Genomic DNA, 19,294 nt, shown 5'->3' with positions numbered 1-19,294 from the left:
AAAAAAGCATATGTCTAACCAAGAGTGGGAATCCCTAAACCCTTCCAAACTTTGGATGTAAAAGAACACTTCAGATTACAGCACAGGCTGCTTTTTAAGTCTTTATTTATTATATAACTGTGTAATAATGTAGGAATAATACATTTAATAAAGAGCTAAAATAAATAAAAATAATAGTTGCTTTCTAGGAACAGAAATTTATGCCGTACACTAAAGATCTTCTGCGTAATTTACGTGCATATTTTGGACAGTTTTCAGGGCGGAGCGATCGGAGTAGTACCACTGGAAACTGTGGGAGCAGTGTTGAGTAGTATAGCTGATGTTTGACCCATGAAAGGAACAAAGAAGAAGAAGAAGTGCCATATTTAATGGCCGCAGCCCAGTGTGCTACCTCCTTACTCAAATACAGCTTTTCTGGATGGACGGGGAAGCGTACTGTCTGCTGTAAGAGAAGCCAAATCATGAGGAAAATCACATGAAGACGGCTTAAAAGAAGAACATTTTTACTTGATGTTCACGATATAGCCATTTTATAAAACGCATGTAAAACTTCTTGGGATTCATCAAGTACAGTTGATATATCACCCAGCCAAGCATGGTGGAGAGCACATTTGTTTTAGCCACATAAGGGACCACAGACCTTCAGAGTGGCTAGACTGCTTTTTACTAGAAGACTTAGCCACCTGGATACCTGGATATTTAAATCTATTTCAGCAGCTCCTGTACATGTGTCCACAAAAAAAAAAAAAAAAAAACACTCAAAATGCTGTAATACATATGTTAGGCCTGCAAGTGGCGCTCCAACGCTGCCACAGAAATACACCAGAAGAAACGGCATGCACCGAGCTTTGTTTCAGTGTTTTAGTGTGGCGTGTGCATGTGGGTTAAGGGAGAGATGGGGCAATGAGCATCAGCTCAGGAAAAAGTGTTAAAGTGTTATTGTAAATAGGAAAATGAAACTGTGGCATTTTCAGATTTATTTACTTTGGAACTTGGTTTTAAAAAATGGTGTTTTCAGACCTAAGCTGATGAAGTCACATTGTGTTAGTAGGTAACAAGGTGAGCTCTCTCTATCTAACTTGACTTACAGTGGATGTAAAATCACATCCCTGTTAAACTGCCAGGTCTTTATGATGTTATGAAACCAGTATAAAATATTCAAAAACTAAAACCAATAATGTGACCTATAACCTGCACAGTTCAGCTGAAAAACAAACAAATCTAATTGTGCACACCCTTAATATTATACTTGGTTGACACACCTTTTGATTTAATCACAGCATGAGACTCTGATCATCCCCAAATAAAGTTCAGATATCCTCGTATTTTCCTGACATTTACCCAGTTGCCTGCTGCACTAGTGGCACCTCAAATCTTTGCTGAAACAAACTGAAAAACTCAGCAGTGATTGTTGATCAGTTAGCCAAACATTTATTACTGAAAGAGTACAAGCAGGAGATTAAGATTCAAAGCAAGCTATCATTGTATGATAGCGTCAACCACCTCGAGCATCACACGTGGTTCTTCTTCTTCTTACATGTCCCACTTCTCCAGCAGATCTCTGAATTTTGGTTGTGAAGAATCCAAACAGAATTTTCTTTCATCTTTCATGATGACTCTGTGAGAGCAAAAAGGTTACTATTAATAATATGAAACACGGTTTCACTGATACAATAACTTTATCATAAATTTAAAAGTTGTTAAAGAAGTGGGAAGCTTACTGGAATATGTTGGGACAGCCAGGTTTTAAAAGCACCCAGAGGCTTTTTACATCACTAGATTCAATCAGGTTCCAGTTTTCAAAAGGACAGTGGCAAGGCGTTTCTGTAAGATTAACCTCATGTTGGCTTTTATGTTGAAGCATTTTAAAATTCAGTTTTATGAGCAGTGTCTCACTGTGAGGATCAGCTTTGTGTTTCATGAATTAAAGCTTTGCAGCAAAGACATCTGATATAAAAGAATCCTTGTTAACTTTAAATGTTGTCATTAAAGCATGAAATAAAACGTAGAAAGCAGTTAATGTATCTGATTTTAAGTTTAAAGAAAATTGTTTGGTTAATACTGTTAAAACTCACCCGTGTTGAAATGGACTGCCTCATCCAAGGAAAGTGCATCATTCTTTTCATTATTTTCATTATTTTCATTCTTTTCGTATTTTGGCGTCGTCTGTGCATCAGCGAGTTCATCACTGTAAGGATGGTGGAGAGCGCATTTGTTTTAGCCACATAAGGGACCACAGACCTTCAGTGTGGCTGGACTGCTTTTACTAGAGCACTTAGCCACCTAAATACCTGTTTATTTAAATCTATGAAATTCTTTCGAATCTACAATGCTAAAGTTGTCATTGAAAAAAGATCTATAACATCTAGTCTCCATGGAGTCTCCACACATATTTGAATATGAAACAGCATGCATGTCATGCAGTAGGCAGTAATGGTTGTTTAATTAGCACAAAAGAAACTTCAAGTCTGATGTACACAGTAGAAAACGGACATCAATTTTTTTTAAAACAATAATGATCATCATTGATTTTGATTACAGGTCAGTTCTTATTAACTCGACTGGCCTCTGTGGGGCACTTTGTTTCAAATTGTTGTCAAGAAAAATGTGACTTATGGAAATATATTTCTTTTTACTGCCATGACATGTAGCAGAATTTGGAAGTCTCTCTTTTTTCATAAGCAGGTTATGATACAAAACAACATGTTGACAATGTTCATAACACATGTGATGAAACCAATTTAGATAAATAAATACGATCACGATTTGTCCACCCGTTAAAGCCTGAAACACTGTCTTAACAAGGAAACTTAATACATAAAGCAGATATTTTAGATTCAGTAGTAGCAGTATGGGTAAGCAAGTATTCCAAAAATCAATACATAACCAAAGAAAGAACACTGTATACGTAGGGCCTGTGCCTCTAGGTGTAAGGTACGGTGAAAAGGCCTAAAATAAAACCGCTCACCACCTTGGCTACATACAGCGGGCAATATCCATCCCAAAGCAAGCTACTGATCTGATTAATGTTAAGCCAACACTCAGATACTGGCTTCTACTGGCTGAGACTCATTGAGTGGTTTATTGTCCCAGATGTTTAACTAGCTCTTCTAGACTGGTGACCTACTGGAATAAATACTCCCCTCTACTATACGTTAGCAAGCTGCTGGTGTTAGTGTGGTAACCTTAAAATGTGCAGCCCCTTTTGTATTTGTGCTTTTGTTTTTAATTCCCTTATTTTAATTACATATTTCATATCGTGAAATGGTGATAATCTATGGGGAATTGAAGGGCGGAACCAATGACGCATACCAGTGTTGCACACCGTTTCCTTAAGGTGAGGGACTTCCCCCCTCCCCTCAGAGGAAATATGGGATGAGAAATACGTGGTTCTGTCTTCATTCCTGCTCATATTTTACCTGTGTTTTCCAGGTCAGTACTGTGTTAAAACTACAAAAAACTGTCTATTGAAGTTAGACCTTATGTATTGATATTATTTACAGCGTTAATAGCAAATTGCAGTGTTAAATGATGAGTCAAAAACTATGGATGAAAAGAGTCACATGTCACGGCCGCTGTAAAAGGTAGCAGTTTTCACGTGTCCAGCATCACGCTGCATTGACACTCCTGTGAACCTCTGTGCACAGCATTAGCATTACTGTTTACAATAATAAGCATGATTTAACTGCTTGGCCCCTGAATACTTGACAATGTGTTGCGAATTATTGTTCTTTATGTTGTTAATAAGTTTGAGAGGTGTGTGAATCTGTTTTGACTCTTTGAATTAATTAGTTCGGTTCTAAACTGGTATGTCCCGTGCAACCTCTTAGTGTCAGTCATTGGCAGATCTGTTCAAGAACTGCATTATTTGGGTTTGCAAAGCCATGAAGTTGTAAATACATTGTAACTTGTAGCTCTAACCACATTGCTATTGTGGAGGAACCAGCAAAGCTGCTGATAAAGATAATTGCACAGAGATAATTGTGTTTTATTTTGGATTAGACTGTGATGAAGGTTTGTGAGAAAAGAAATCTGAACTATGTGCTTCAAGGCAAAACAAGGACTTCTCATTTTGTTATGGACATTAAAAAAATGGAGACACTCATGCAAGGGAAATAGTGGATGTTTATGCTATGTTCTTTGACACTGTAATAAATTCAGAGGAAATACGGGATGAGAAATACGTGCTTCTGTCTTCATTCCTGCGTACATTTTACCTGTGTTTTCCAGATTGAAGAGACCAGGAAATCTAATGTTGCCATGGTTCATCCTTTTTTGGGGGACCCGTAACAATTAGCATTGGAGAGGCCAAGCTTCTCTATGTTGGTGACTGTGCCTCTGCTGGCCATAAGTTTGGATACACCGGGCATTTACACTGAGAGGCCGGCAGCCATTATAGTATTATGAAGAAAGAAAAGAAATGGTGCTAATGTAGCAGCTAAGAGCAGGGCACAATTTAGTTGGCTGTCAGCTTCTGTATAACGATTATACCAAAGGTAAAATCATTATCATTATAAAGACAGACACTGCGCATTTTGCTCATTGTTATTTGATTCATTCCTCTTCAAGCTGTAGTTGTTTTCTGTCTACATCTGTCCTATCAGAGTAGGTGCTGTTAATACTGTTTAAGGAGATTTTTTAGCTGCAAAATGAATGTTGATTCTATTTCCTTTTTTTAAATTGTAAATAAAAATGTTCATTTCAGAATATTTCAAAACAGAGCAGAGACCTACTTACTAAATATCAAAGTATTTGATAAGGCTGGATGCAGTCACACAAAGCTCTCTGCCGTCCTCCAGCGTTTCACTGAAAAACAAATGGTAAAGTGGTAAATGGTCTGTCTTTATATAGCGCTTTACTGTACCTGGAATTATACCCAAAGAGCTTTACATTATACATCACATTCACCCATTGATGGCGGAAGCTGCAATGCAAGGCGCTCGACCACGACCCATCAGGAGCAATTAGGGGTTCGGTGTCTTGCCCAAGGACACTTCGACATGAACCCAACTTGGCCGAGGTCCGAACCAGCAACCCTCGGGTTACGAGACAACCACTCTTCCTTGCTGAGCCACGCCGCCCCAAGATTTAGCTTAGTTATTTATTTATTTAGTTAGAGTTAAATGGGAACAAAGTGTTCAGACCAAAACTGTGAAGTCTTTTTAGAGTTGCTCTACAATAACAGTACCACCAATCCTATTTCCAGACAAGTTGGAAAGTTTTTACGTGTTCACTACACAACAGAAATAAAAAATGAAACCCAATAAAATTTAAAGTAAAGAGAAAAAAAAAAGAAAAACAAATATCTAATGACACAAGCGTTATAAGTATGTCCCATATAACTCAGTGACAACAGTCACTGTTTCACCAGAGAGCTAAAAACTTTAGGTTGTTTTTTTTATTTCTATATATTGGCAGGATGATCCAAAACTGTGGACCTCTAAATAAGAAATAAGATTTAACTCCCTGGATTAGTGTCCATGAGTTGCTACCTTCGTAGTGGCTCCTGCACTTATACATTTCAACATATGTCTAATTACATATGAAGCAAGGTCATTAACACCATTAAAAACTAATTTCATAAATGAAAACTTTCTATATACCATACACACACACACACACACACACACACACACACATATATATAAAGCTTAATACAATAATATTTATTAGATTCATTGCAGCTCAGCTGAAAAATTCAAATTCATCCTTTTATACTTACACTTGTTGATATAACGACATAAGAGGTGTCACTGCTGATAAACTCACTTAACCCCAAACAGTTACACAATATGAGGTGTGATAAAATCATTACATGCTCGTACGACTAAGCAGCCTTTACAGGTAAACTAGCTCTTATCACACGGAAACAGTTGAGATTCATTTTGACAGTCTTGAACACTTTCGTAAAACCAGCCTCAAAAATTTAAATGGCAACTCAAAGTAACAGACAAATATTAAAAGGTGAACACCATCGTATGTTATCTTGGGGGGAAAAGTTTGGGAACCACAGTTATAAATCAGTTAATTCTCTCACAAAACAGAGCAGCACTTACATGAATTCATTTGAACTGCATACTTCACTGGACGGCCAAACACGTATTTTTTGGCTTTGGGAGTGTGTGCTGGGATGTATCTCTGCTGTTTCTTGACAGCGACATCCTTGATCAACTTGAAAAATATAAAAATAATACATTCACAATGTTTGTATTGTTTCTAATGCAGGGAGCTGCAACAAACAATAAATTATCCTCATGTTTTTCAGGCAAAAATGTCAAACTCTTGTTTTTTGTCATTCTTAAAGAGTAATAAATGAAACATTTGTGAGGTCGTGGCTGTTGGATGGAAAACAATAAACTTAGTTTAAGGTTAAGCCTCCGATTTCATGGAAGTATTTGAAAAAAAAAAAAAGACAAACTGGCTTCGGGGGTGCTGTCATTGTTGCCATCATGATGTCGGGGCTTTTCCAGTTTCAGAAGCACAGTCAACAGTTCAGGGAGGTCCAGGCAAAAACTAGTTTTGTCTTTCAGGTTTATGCTGTGAGCAAATGGAATAAAAGGCAGTTAAGTTATATGTTTTCTTTACACTGCTTATCCCCATCTAACACTCTTACACCACAATGTGTGAATGCTTCATTGGTCCAGAGCATCAAACATGGCAGTTTCACTATAAAGGCTCAAAAATTGACAAATGAGACCAAAATCTTGGGCATGGATGCAAAGTCATTAAGCTCAAAAATGGTTAAATGACTAAATTTTTAAGGCTCTACAAACCTTACATGTTCATGTCTTTTGTTACTAGTTGTAAGAGACACAGATTTTATCTTACCAAACTAAAAAAAGTCACAGATATAAGCCTGCAAAACAAACCTGCTGTGTAAGATAGCCAATTTTAAGTCTGGTTTAACTCGATATTGTCTGACAGTTTTCAACTTTTTACTAAAAAGAAATACTTATAAAACACAAATAAATTAAACAAGACAAAACAAACAAAACAGCACAGAGAACTTTGAAATTCTATGAAACTGGACTACATGCTATAAAATCACCACATGGGCTTTGTGCAGTTTTATAAATGCACTTTATTACATTATTTCATGCACTGTAACATCTTATGGTGAATTTGTTCTTTAACATCTTGATTAACATCCTGCTCAATGTGGTAATTTTCTGGTCTGCGCTCCACAACCAATACTTTTTTTCTTCTACATTTTCCTTTACATTGTGCATTTTAATCTCCGTCCACTGTTCTTCTGCATAAGGACTTGAGTTAAATTCATACGATCATTATTATGCATTTTACTGATAAATAAAAAAGCACAAATTACACTGTAAAAAGTTGAGTTCACTTAAAAAAGAAAGGCAACTAACTCAAAAAACTTTGAGTTGTGTGAATCTGAATTAAGAGGGTCACTCAAACGAGAACCTTCTATTTTTTTTTCTTTACAAGTTGCCTCAACTTGATAAATCAGAATAGTAGTGTCAACATGGTCAAACTTAATATTTCAATTTAGATTTTAAACTCCTTAATGTAGGTTAACACAACACGATTTTGTTTTTGTGGAGTTTACTCAAAAATGCTTTACAGTGTGTTGCCTCACTAGTCATTCTTTAGAAGTTGAGAAAACTCCACACAGAAAGGCCGAGGCTCCAAACCAAAAACTTTAAAACCGTCACACCACAGTGCAGCCAAGAATTCAAATACCCCCGAAAACTGATCTTATTCATTAAGAACAACATCTCCTCAGACTGTTTAATAGCCACAATCGTTTATATCAGCTTACAATCTGTTCTTTAAAACTTGGCTGAGCAGTGGGTGCAGGTTCATGAACACCTTTCAAACTGCCTCAAAAGTGACTTCAAGTCATTTGACTATAGGTAGACCAAATGAAAGGCAGACTGGACCCAAAGTGGTATTTTTATTCCTAAATACAGATTTCCCAGGCTGCGTGGTGGTGTGGTGGTTAACAATGTTGCCTCACAGGTTCAAGTCTTGGACCTTCAGTGTAAATAACTGTTTGTTGGCCCTGCAATGGACTGGTGACCTGTCCAGAATTTACCCTGCTTCTTGCATAGAGCTGCTGGGACAGGATCCATAAACACTGTATTTAAATAAGTGAGAATAGAAATAGCTTAAGAATAACTTAATTGGAGCAAACAAACATTAATTCTGTTTGCTCCTTTCAAAGTAAAATCACAACAATAAAACTTTCCCTCAGTTTTATTGATCTTCTCCCTCATTCTCTGCAGCACTACAAATGTGCCACAATTTCAACCAATCACAGGCTCAGGCAAAGTCATCCTGATTGGCTGCTTTGCTGCATGATGATTAACACTGGAAAATATGGTTTCTAAGCTGAGAGGAGTTTCAAATTTCATTACATTAAGTTTCAATTAGCTTTATATTTCCATATATCTAATGTAAATCTATTCTCTGCATAGGAAGTAATTTTCACCATGTTAACTGACATATAGGGAAATGGATCAACTAAATGTTGAGGTCTTTTTTTATTTAGCTGGATTAGCAGGACATACGGTGAATAAGTGTGATGCCCAGCCAGCCTAGTGAAATCAAACTAAATATAACTGATGCGCAAGACAAGCTGAGATTTGGGGTTTAAAAAGTTTGGGAACCACTGGCACAGAAACCAGCTGCAAAGCATTTTTAAGTAAACTCAACAACAATAAAAATGGTGCCGTACGTACGTTAAGAGTTTGAATCAAAATAAAAGTATTAAGTTGGACAAACTTGACATTACTATTCAGATTCACTAATGAAATCAAGTTTAGGCAACTTGTGAACAGATGTTGCTTAAACAATCTCGGAGATATTTTCAACCTATTACTGTTTTAGTTCACTCAACTTTTTTTTACAGTGTAGGCTTAAATATCATAAATCTCACGAAGTGGTTACAGCATCATATCGCATGACCTGAACAACACTCAACGAAAAACAAAACACATTACCGTTTACCGAGCAAACATTTAATATTTTGTTAGAAAAATGAGCTATTTTAGAACTTTATCAAGTCTTTGTTGTAATTTGTGTTTGCTTTATCTGTTGGTGGTGTAGCTGTCGTCAGAGGCAACTGTCATATATTCAATTAATCCTTTTCATATTCAGTCAGAAATTCATTCAGTCAGTAACAAATACAAATAGTAGTTAATAAATGTTCAATAATAAATAAGTGGTTCATTTTTCAGTAAATCCATGTAATAGTATGTCATTTATTTGGATAAAAATGTATAAAAGAAAGGGGGAACCATTTTTTTGTTCCACTTATCCACATTGTTGCTCGGGGGATAAGTTTAATTTGATGCACTCCAAGAGCCACATGAGGCGCTGTACATGTGATATCTGCAAGAGACAAGTCACAAAGGTTGTGCCAAGAAGATGGAAATAAGTCCTTTTTCTAAAAAGAAGCTGTAAATATTATCTTTATTCCCTTTAAATAAATGCAGCCAATGAGGTAAAATATTTTACTTGATTTTTCATTGTTAGTTGGTTCATCATTTAAATGTCATGCAACTGTGATGCCAGTTAAGTCTTCAATTTTATTTTAAGGCAAAGTTTGCTTTTTATTATGTCTTGTGAATCTCTGTTTTATTTATGTAAGCCCTTTCTTTTTGCTTGAAGTTTATTTAAATTCGTATTTATTCTGACGGCATAATTGAGGCAACCAAGGATGATTTAACGTCATGTGGAAGACACTGTCCTACAATAAATGCCTGTGAAAACCCAAGAACGATTTTGAGCTTGATTAAACTTCGAGGGAGTAATAGGTGATATCAGCCCAAACAGAGCGCAACGAAACAGAAGAAAGAAAATAAAAACAAAACAAGACAAATTTAAAAGGAACAGAAGGAACAAATAATTATACTGTAGTTGGAGTCTTACCAAAAATGAGGAGGACAAGGAATAGCTTGCATCAACACATCCATAGATTGTACTGTCTTTGGATCAAACGTATCCCAGCTGACTGAGATGAAGGGAATGCAACGTGCTGTGAATCCAAACAAGATAAATCATTTAAAAATGCACCAGAGTTTTGTCATCATGTTAAGTGACGTTGTTATGGTAGAACTTACTGCGGACATTTTCAGATGAGTCTATTAAATAGTCTCGTGTTTCTGTGATTTTGGCTATAGGCAATTTAGCGCTGCCTGGTTCAATTGCAAGTCCAGACAAAGACCTGTGGGTGCGATGAGACATGCACTCTTATCAACAAAAAGACTTACAGGAAATTTTCATCCAGGATGTGCAAAGAGTCTTATCAGAGAGGAAATGGATTACGCTTCTGATTTTAACAACCCACGCATTAACTGCGAGATTAGCCGTTCTAGTGCAATGACACTTTGCTCACTTGGATCAGTATGTTCTGATAATTCTGTTCAGAGCTGCAGAAGATTAAAGATACAGTATTTCACAACGAGTGGTGCACACTTACCAAATCAAATTATCGATGTATGTCAGGAAGCTGAACTTAGACACACAAACCTCCCTCCCGTCTTCCAAAATCTCTCTGCAAAACAAGGTTAATGATCATTTTAATTTCACACTGTTTGCACAAGTTTAAAGTAAAAAAACTTCAAGTTAACAATTAATGTGCTCATCACTCTCAACAGTTTAATGCTGTATCTATCATATTTGATACTTTACACTTTCTGAAAACTTGTGCATCACTTTATTGTAAAAACTTTATTCAAAACCCTGTTGAACACAATCTGATACTTGTCTTCTTTCCCCTGGTGGATACCCTTTACACTACAATATTTTTGATATATCACATGGTAATGAAGGGTAAATATAAAAACATACTTTTTGTTATCTATTTTTGTTTATTTATTTATTTATTACATTTTGTTAAAGCATTAAATAAAGACTATTTCTTCCCACTTTTTCTTGGTAGAACTTTAAAGGGTTGAAGTTAAACTGGGTTTATACAAAAAAACAGTATTTAACTGATGATTGAACATAGAGAACCAATTTCATGTTGAAAGGGAGACTTTATATATATATGTGTGTGTGTGTGTGTGTGTGTGTGTGTGTGTGTGTGTTTTCTAATAGAACAGTTAAATTCAATGTACTTGTACTTGTTTGTACTAAAACAAGGGGGCAATAATGTGGCGTTTTTTATTATTTGTACATTATTATGCCGTTATTTTACTGGTCTGGCCCACTTGAGATCGTATTCAGACCTTGAACTAGGAGTTCTACACCCCTGGTCTATAGGATGTACCATGAATGATTTCCATAGAATATTTCAAATTCTATTCATCTGACTGTTTTTTCACTTTGGCTCAGTTCATTTTTAACGAGCTTTGGACAAAAGAGTTTCTCATCATGTTCACAAATGGCTTCTTCTGTGTATGATAGAGTTTAACTCCAAGCAGTGATTTCCAGAAGAGAATCATGTCTGGTTTTAATGCAGTGCTGCCTGAGGACACACAGATCACCAGCATCCAGTCTGACCTTTGGCCTTGTCCCATACGCACAGAGATTCCTCTGATTCTATCTTTTTGATGAAATTATAAACTGTAGGTGGTGGAATATTTAAAGTCCTTGCAATTTTACATTGAGAAACATTTTCTGAAATTGTTTCACAATATTAACACACATTTTGTCTCAGATTGGTAAGCCCTTTTTACATCTGAGGGACTCTGCCTCTCTGAAATGCTCATTTTACTGACCTGTTGCCATATAACCTGATTACTTGTCAAACGCTCCTCCACATGTTTTTGATGTATAGTTGCTTTTCCAGCCTTTTGTTGCCATTGTTCCAACGTTTTACAGATGTGTTGCTGCCATCAAACTCAAAATGAGCTCATATTTTCCATGTCTCAGTTTCAACATCTGACATGTTGTTTATGTTCTACTGGGAATAAAATATGTGTTGGTGAAATTCATAAATCACTGTACATTTTACACAGCATCCTGACTATTTTAGAATTGTGTTTATATTATGTTAAAGGTCTGTGGTATGCTTACATCTGTCAGGTTTATTTAGCTGTTTTTGATTTTCACATAGAAAACACCAAAGGGGGAAAAGTAAGTGGAAATTTAACTAACAATAAACTCCGACTGATGGGTGTTTTCCTGGTTAGAATATCTGAAATAATCCCAGAGATTAAATTAATTGCGGTCGTACAGATGTCTCCATTTTCCTTTTCTGGGTGTCCGTCTCAGATGTTGTTCTTTTCCTTTTCAAGCTTTGTTTCTATTTAGAACAGCTGCTTCTTCTACTGAATTACAACCATGAAAAGCATTGTGGGTGTTTGATCTGTACTTTGATTTTTTTTATTTTTTTTTTAGTTTTTGCCAGAGAGTCTTTATTTAAATTCCAGATGAGCACCTATTTAGTCCCATCTCCACCAGCAAAATCACACCAAAAAGTCATTTATTTACTTGAAACTCTGTCAGGACTTTAACACGTACTTACATATACTCAGTTGAACTGCAAGTTTCACTGGGAAGCCATTTCACCCGGGCTCGGACTTGAGAAGTCTCAGTGGGACGCTTCTTATTCTTGTCTGTGCAGCGACATCCATCGGCTTGAAAATGCCCAGAATTAAAATGTCACAACATAAAAGAATATATTTTAAAAAGATGAGCTCTAGTATAGTATGTACATATTAATACTATATTAAAAATACTGGTCTGACTTTCATTTTAAGATCAATGTTATGCCTAAATATTTTAACTTCTAACACTTTTAAAGTTTAAAAAAATTATTATAACTGAAATCAATGTATGTCAAACTATTTTTAACAAGTATTCAGTATAACTGAAATACAGCTTTTGCCTAAGGTAACTTTGCACTGTGAAACTGGAGAAAATGATTTCATTGAGAAAAAAAAAAAGACTCACACTGATCAGTGTGATCAGGGGGGAACATTGCTGGTTCCGAATCGGTAATGTAGGGAGAGGGTCTCTTTTTTCCCATGGACTCAATAGGCTCCGGTTTTGGATGATCAGGTGTTGTCGTTTCCTGCTTGACTGGTTCACTTGGCTGTGTCTGGGTTTGCTTTGTATTGGGTTTGGAGCTGGTCTGAGAATAATCATCAGGAATGCGAAGGCAGAACTCCCCAAAACGCACAGATCTGTCGGGTTTAGGGGTCGAATGTGTCCTCCATTCATTGTCTTTGGAAACAGAAGTTTACCATCAGTGATGCGAGAGCAAAACAAAATCACCAAACAGGTTGCAAAGTCTTCTTATGGCTAAACATGAGCAGTGTTTGCCATTGTTTTTCATCAACAACCCCGTCTTGATGGTCTAAAACATTCCTGAGCTAAGGTCATGAGTTGTTGTGAATTACTGTGAAATTTTAGGAGCACAGAAAACGTTCCACATTAGTGTCTAAATTCACATGAGACTGCCGTAATTTTGCTAAAAAGCTTCATAATTAGCCTAAAACACAACACATATTCCTCCATTCATGAACTGACTGAAGTTTAACATTAAAGTAAGGCATATGTTTGATCTAAAAGCAGCTTTGTCACATGTAAAACATACTGTATGTACAGTGTAATTTGTAAAGAAATCAGAGACTGAACTCACTTTCTTCAGCTGCGTGGAGAAGAAGAGTCAAGAAAAGCATCTGACCGATGACGAAGAGGACCATCACGGATCTAGATCCAACCACTTTCAAGTTCTCAGTCGTGCAAACTGTGTTCATTCAGACGATGTGCAGCCCTTTATTTAGGAGGAGGTTCACAGTCTGATCATGCAGCGGCAAAGAAGGAAGGAAGTTGAAGCTGAAACTTGACACTGAAACTTGATTTTGTGTTGATGGTAGTGCAGTCATGAAAAGTTTAAGTTTAGAGTTGATTAATCGTGGAGCTCCAATCTGAAAGCTCCCGTTATCCAGACAAACTGTATCTATCACAAAACCTAAAAGGTGAATGGACTGTACTTATGTTGACCACTCAAAGTGCTTTTACACTACATGTCACATGCACACACACACACACACAGATTTCTCTTGTTATTATAGTAAGTGCTTTTCACCTATCACACACATCTATATCCCATAATCACATCAGGAGGCAACGTGGGGTTCAGTGTCATATATATCCCACACATAACAAGATCTGTAGCTCTTCGTCCATTAAGGGTTGCGGGGAAGCTGGAGCCCAACCCAGCATCTAGCAGGTGAGAGGCAGGTACACCCTGGGCGGGCCACCAGTCCATTGCAGAGCCAACACAGAGGGACAAACAACCATTCACGCTCAGGGAGAATTTAAAGTGACCAGTTAACCTAACATGCATGTCTTTGGACGGTGGGAGGAAGCTGAAGTACCTGGAGAGAACCTACACCAGGAGAATATGCAAACTCCACACAGAAAGGCCACCACTCCTCCAGTTCGAACCTCTCAACTGAATGAACACAACTGAATGAGAAATTTTTGGGGGTTCTTTGCTGAACATCATGCATGTGTTATTTTAGTGTTTAATGGTAGACAAGATTTACTGAGCCAGCTGTGGATTTCAGATGTTGATGTGAGGAGGTTTTTTGCAGGTGTAAAAATGACGGCATCATCAGCATACATTTGGAGCTTAACGTTACTGCTTACATTTGGTAAGTCCATGATGTATATGGAGAATAAAACTGGTCTGAGTATGGAACCTTGTGGGACTCCTGCTGGGCATTTCCGGTATGGAGATTTGACACTGTTGGTTACTACACACCGCTGTCTGCTTGGTACGATTGAATTAATTTAATGGCTTTTTCACAGGAGTTAAAATGAGTGAGTTTGGCTGGTAAAATATTGTTTACAGTGTCAAATGCTTTAATTAAAATTTAAAAAGACAGCAACTACACAGTTACATTTATTTAGAAAGGATTTTTTTTTTGAAAAAAAGAAGTTAATTGGAGTATTTGCTGAACTGTAGGTGTGAAAACAAATGAAGCATGGTATAGATAGATAGATAGATGATAGATAGAAGTACTTTATTCATCCCAAGTTGGGAAATTTAGGTGTTGCAGCGGAACAGTCATTTAGCAGTTGTGCTTCTAAAGGTAGCAAAATAAAAAAGAAACAACAGTATAAAAAATTTCGATATCTACAAAAAACTTATACAAGGAGGTATTTAGCTATACACAGTAAGAAGTGAGAATAGCCAGCAAATAATATAGTCCAGTGCAATGATTAGTAGTGTGGTGTGCGAAATTGAGCTTGTCTGTGCAAAATTAACCAGTTACACACAGAATTACCCAATCACTCAGGATGACCCAGCAGGGCATCCTGCCTTAATGTCACTGGGGTTGTTTATGTGCGTAAATAAAATGCAAAAGCTCATTAGGTTTGCTGAAGTGTCTAATCCTGTGCACTGAAAAAAATGTTTTGTTCAATTTACTTAATTTTAATATTGAAAGTGGTTGCAAGCATCATATATATCTGAATCTAGATATATTTTTTAAGTTGGCTGTACTTAATATTTTTGAGTAATTTTTAAATAAATTATATAAGCTGTTATAGCACATTTTTTTGTGTGAATGTTATCCTTATTTCCTTAGTAATTCTAACTAAACCCATTTTGAATTTACTAAAATTCTTTGTGTAATTTATATTAGGGTTATTTAATTTATTATTGTATCTTAAATTCAATTAAATTGCTTTGTTCCACATATTTAAAACATGTTAGCTCAATTCACAACTTTATTAAAACAAATTTGTTTACATTTGTCAAAACATAAACTGTGATCACAATTTGATCACAAATAGAAAAAAATATTGTTACATGTTTGTACATGTTATGAATTCTGACACAATACACTGAATAAAAACTTTGGCACATTATCAGCATTCACATTTGCTGTCTTTTAACATGTCTTTTAACATTTTGATTGTCAAGAACATTCTCCTAAAGAACTTTGGAGGAACAATTTCCACCACCCATTTGCAAGAACTTTTTATGAATTAGTGTACTTTTGTAAGAAATTTCAGAACATACTAGGTAGTATCAACAACACAAGCTTTGGCTCCAGAGCCAGTACAGTCCAGAAAGAACAATCCTTCATCAAAAATGTTACTGTCTAGTACCACATAAAGAAGATAATCTAATCTAGAAAGTATGGGACAGCATCGATAAAACTATTCTGTCACTGCAGGATTTCTGAGATTGCCATACACTGCAAGCTGTAAACCTAACAAACAAAATGAGAATTATGTGGAATTCTTAATAGAGCTAGATCCAAAACAAAGGCAAAGGCTTCTGAATGGCTGTGTGGAGGAAAGAATGAAAACAGCCATGCCTCTTGGATTTTTCTGATCATTCTCTCAGTGAACTTTTTCTTAAATGGCTGCATTTCCTGCATACTCACCAATACCTGTCAAAAAGCAACAACAAGGTAGATAAACAAATAACAGAAAAACCACAGTCCTACAAGACACAGATTTTGTTCTTCAGTCCAAGAACTCTGGCGGAAAGTTTTCCACCCTCCATTTGCATGAGGACTTTCTGAATGAACTCATAGTAGTATTTCAGCTCCTTGGGGTAAGACAAGTTCAGTGCATAGATGACTCCCAGAAGCAATGCGCAAGCTTGCGCTACAGAGCCAATATTGTCCAGGATGATCACTCCTTCAAGATAAATGCCTATGTCATCAAAATTCCAAGGCTCTCCACCTTCCTTGTTGATGACATATACAGCCATGGAGTTCCTCTGCATGTCTCTGAGGATATCGTCTCCTTCGATGTCCTGCAAAAGATTGAGAAAAAAGGAAACATTTATTTATGTAATTTATTTAACCTAATATGGCATAGTGTTGACAAGAAATCATCATGGTCACATACCAACAAATTTCTGAAGGTGAAAATGTTATTTCAACATTTTTATAAGATTCAGTAAGATTTGTGACAATAAAATGTGAATCCACTGACCATGTACTCCCGAATTAGCTGTCCAGGATCTTCACCAAGGTAGAGGCACAATGTTTTGAGGACAGCTTCCCTTTTGCAGTTGGCGTCACTTGTAGCCTGTGTAAAATGACAAAGAGATGAAATCCATTAAACAATAGCCAAGCATATTTAAAAATTGTAAAAATTTCCATAGCATGCTTATGAGGCCACAAGGCATTATTGCTTTGATTAAGACATCAAAATTCATCTTTACCTTGCAAGCCTCAAGGGCTGTGCACACCAAGAATAAGAACAATAATGATGTGAAAATCCACAGTGATAAACATTGCTGTACATACAGTGCACATGCTGTAGCTCTGCCACTGGCTTTGTTTTGCTGCCATATCTACATGATGGTGTGTGTGCATGCAGAGTCAGGAGTGGTTGTGAAGTAAGAACTAATCAAAAGTTATGATAAAGTCATGATAAAAATGTGTCATTAATATCTTAACGTGACTCTTAAGACCTACGTTGCTATATACACATACTTTTTGCAAGATCTCCAGATGTTTTGCTAGGTTCTGTCCAGAAACACCTCCCTTCTTTGCAAACACAGATGTCAGCAGAGGTGTGTAACTATCCAGCCATGCCATGAAGGTTGTCTCAAGTGGGATCGTTGTTATGCGCTGAAATTCAGCATTTATCTGGTACACATAGAAGACAAAGTACAAAGATAATTTGTAGCTGCTATTCTGCAAATATTGTGCCAAGTATTAGTTCTCCTAAACACAAAAAAACACTCAACATAATGTGAAGAGGTACACTATTGTGTACTTACCCCATCAATGTGGAAAAGTGCAGGCCACCTGGCTTTAAACTCTTCAACGGCTGGATTTCCCTGCACCACCTCTTTTCTTCTGTAGGAGAATGTTCTTGACATTTTCTCTCGTACACATGATGTATTGTTCCGTTGCCGGACATCATTCAAAAGTTCAACTCTCACATTTTCTAGGCTTTCATCCGTTTCTCCAACAGGGTTCAATGGACAATAGTTGACTTCAGACTTTCTGGCTTTCTTTACATTTTTGGCTGGAAGGCATTCATCTCTTGATTTATTTTTTAAAGCATTTACTGTCACTTCTGGGCAGCCAATATTTCGCATTTTGGTCCTATAATTTGCCATTTTATATTTCAGGCTAATCATCCAGCCATAGTAACCACAAGCAGAGAGCTCTTTCAAACACGGGAGTTTTCTGATGAGTGCTGCCGCTACTTCATCTATTTGATAATTTTGAGGATACGCCGTATACTGGAAAATCTCCTCAGCTAGCTTCTCGAGGATCTCAGACTTCAAGCCTGGTGTGATATTCAGCTTTGTGCCAGTTTCTCTGAAGGTTTCATTTCCACGTTGAAGCTGCACCTCTACATTGTATGGGAAGCGTGGAATAGGGAATTCCCGTGGCCATGGATGTGTTCTCAGTTCACTGTCCGAATGCTGCAGAATGATTGTGCTTTCTGAGTCTGATGAGGAGACTGAGGTCACACTGGGAGGTCCTTGGCTGCTTGCTGGTTTTGCAGAAGATGGAGATGAATCAATGTCATTCAGAGTGTATACCAATTTCAAAGTACCTCTGTCTTGGATCTCTTGAACTGAGGTAATGTTCATGAACTCATCATTAAAGTCAGGATCCTTAAACTGAATACGAAAGTGTCTTTCAATCCCAAATGTTTCACGAATTATATTGTGCAACTCTGTCAAAGTTGCTGGAAATCCGGATGAAAAATCCAGTCTTCTGAAGTCGTCGTCCTCAACGATGACTCTCACCTTTGGATGCAGCACCATTCTTTAATCTGATTGTTGAAACAGAAAAAATATAACAGTGAAATTTGGTATTGGTGTTTTTAATATTTTTTTAGAAAAGCTGGAACACACAACTGAACAGTTAAACCACAATTTATTACTTTCTTTGAGTTTTAAGCAACAGTGGAACAGAATAGTTTTTTTGTACTTAAGAATGTGGCAGTTTTTTGAATATTACCGGTTTATCTAAAATTACAGTTTGAACGTTAATTTTTATTATGGTTGTTATAAGTATTTGAGAACATGCACAATTCTGTAATAAATGGCAACACGAGGGTGCTGTTTTACAAACCAGCACTCCTGAGATGTTGGAAGTCTCTATAACTCCCACCAGAAAATTGTCAAATAGAATTCTACCTTTACTAAACATTTGTCTTCATGCTAACATTTTAGGCACCCCTCCTGTTGCCATATTTAATGCATTTCTGTTTGAACTCATGACAATCATCATGATCTAACCTTGTAAATTTATGAATCTTTTAAGTGCCACCATTCGCCGGCCTCCAATCCTGTAATCTGCCAAAGGGTATGGGTCGACTAAGGCACCAAGTTCAATGAGGGACACTGGTGATGTGTGACATAACTCAAAAG

At 36.8% G+C, this 19,294-nt stretch overlaps 1 protein-coding gene across 2 annotated transcripts; it reads right to left on the bottom strand.

The window, feature by feature from the left end:
* Positions 1-254: 254 nt before the first annotated feature.
* LOC121639542 lies at positions 255-13,665 on the bottom strand. 2 transcript variants are annotated; one of them, XM_041984856.1, is made up of 12 exons: positions 13,559-13,665; positions 12,868-13,140; positions 12,440-12,551; positions 10,448-10,522; positions 10,089-10,192; positions 9,898-10,003; positions 6,419-6,537; positions 6,057-6,171; positions 4,738-4,806; positions 2,076-2,188; positions 1,722-1,824; positions 255-1,618 (listed from the first exon to the last, which is right to left on the bottom strand). In XM_041984856.1, exons 1-12 carry the CDS (start codon positions 13,620-13,622, stop codon positions 1,534-1,536), a joined length of 1,338 nt encoding a protein of 445 aa, XP_041840790.1. In that variant the 5' UTR covers positions 13,623-13,665; the 3' UTR covers positions 255-1,533. The 2 variants fall into 2 exon arrangements, with proteins under 2 accessions (XP_041840790.1, XP_041840791.1); XM_041984857.1 differs by lacking the exons at positions 6,057-6,171; positions 6,419-6,537.
* Positions 13,666-19,294: the final 5,629 nt, after the last annotated feature.

The sequence above is a fragment of the Melanotaenia boesemani genome, chromosome 5 (assembly GCF_017639745.1).
Source record: "Melanotaenia boesemani isolate fMelBoe1 chromosome 5, fMelBoe1.pri, whole genome shotgun sequence".
NCBI classification, from domain to species: Eukaryota; Metazoa; Chordata; class Actinopteri; order Atheriniformes; family Melanotaeniidae; genus Melanotaenia; species Melanotaenia boesemani.
The sequence above is the reverse complement of the archived record's forward strand: the minus strand, read 5'-3'. Positions and strand labels throughout refer to the sequence as shown.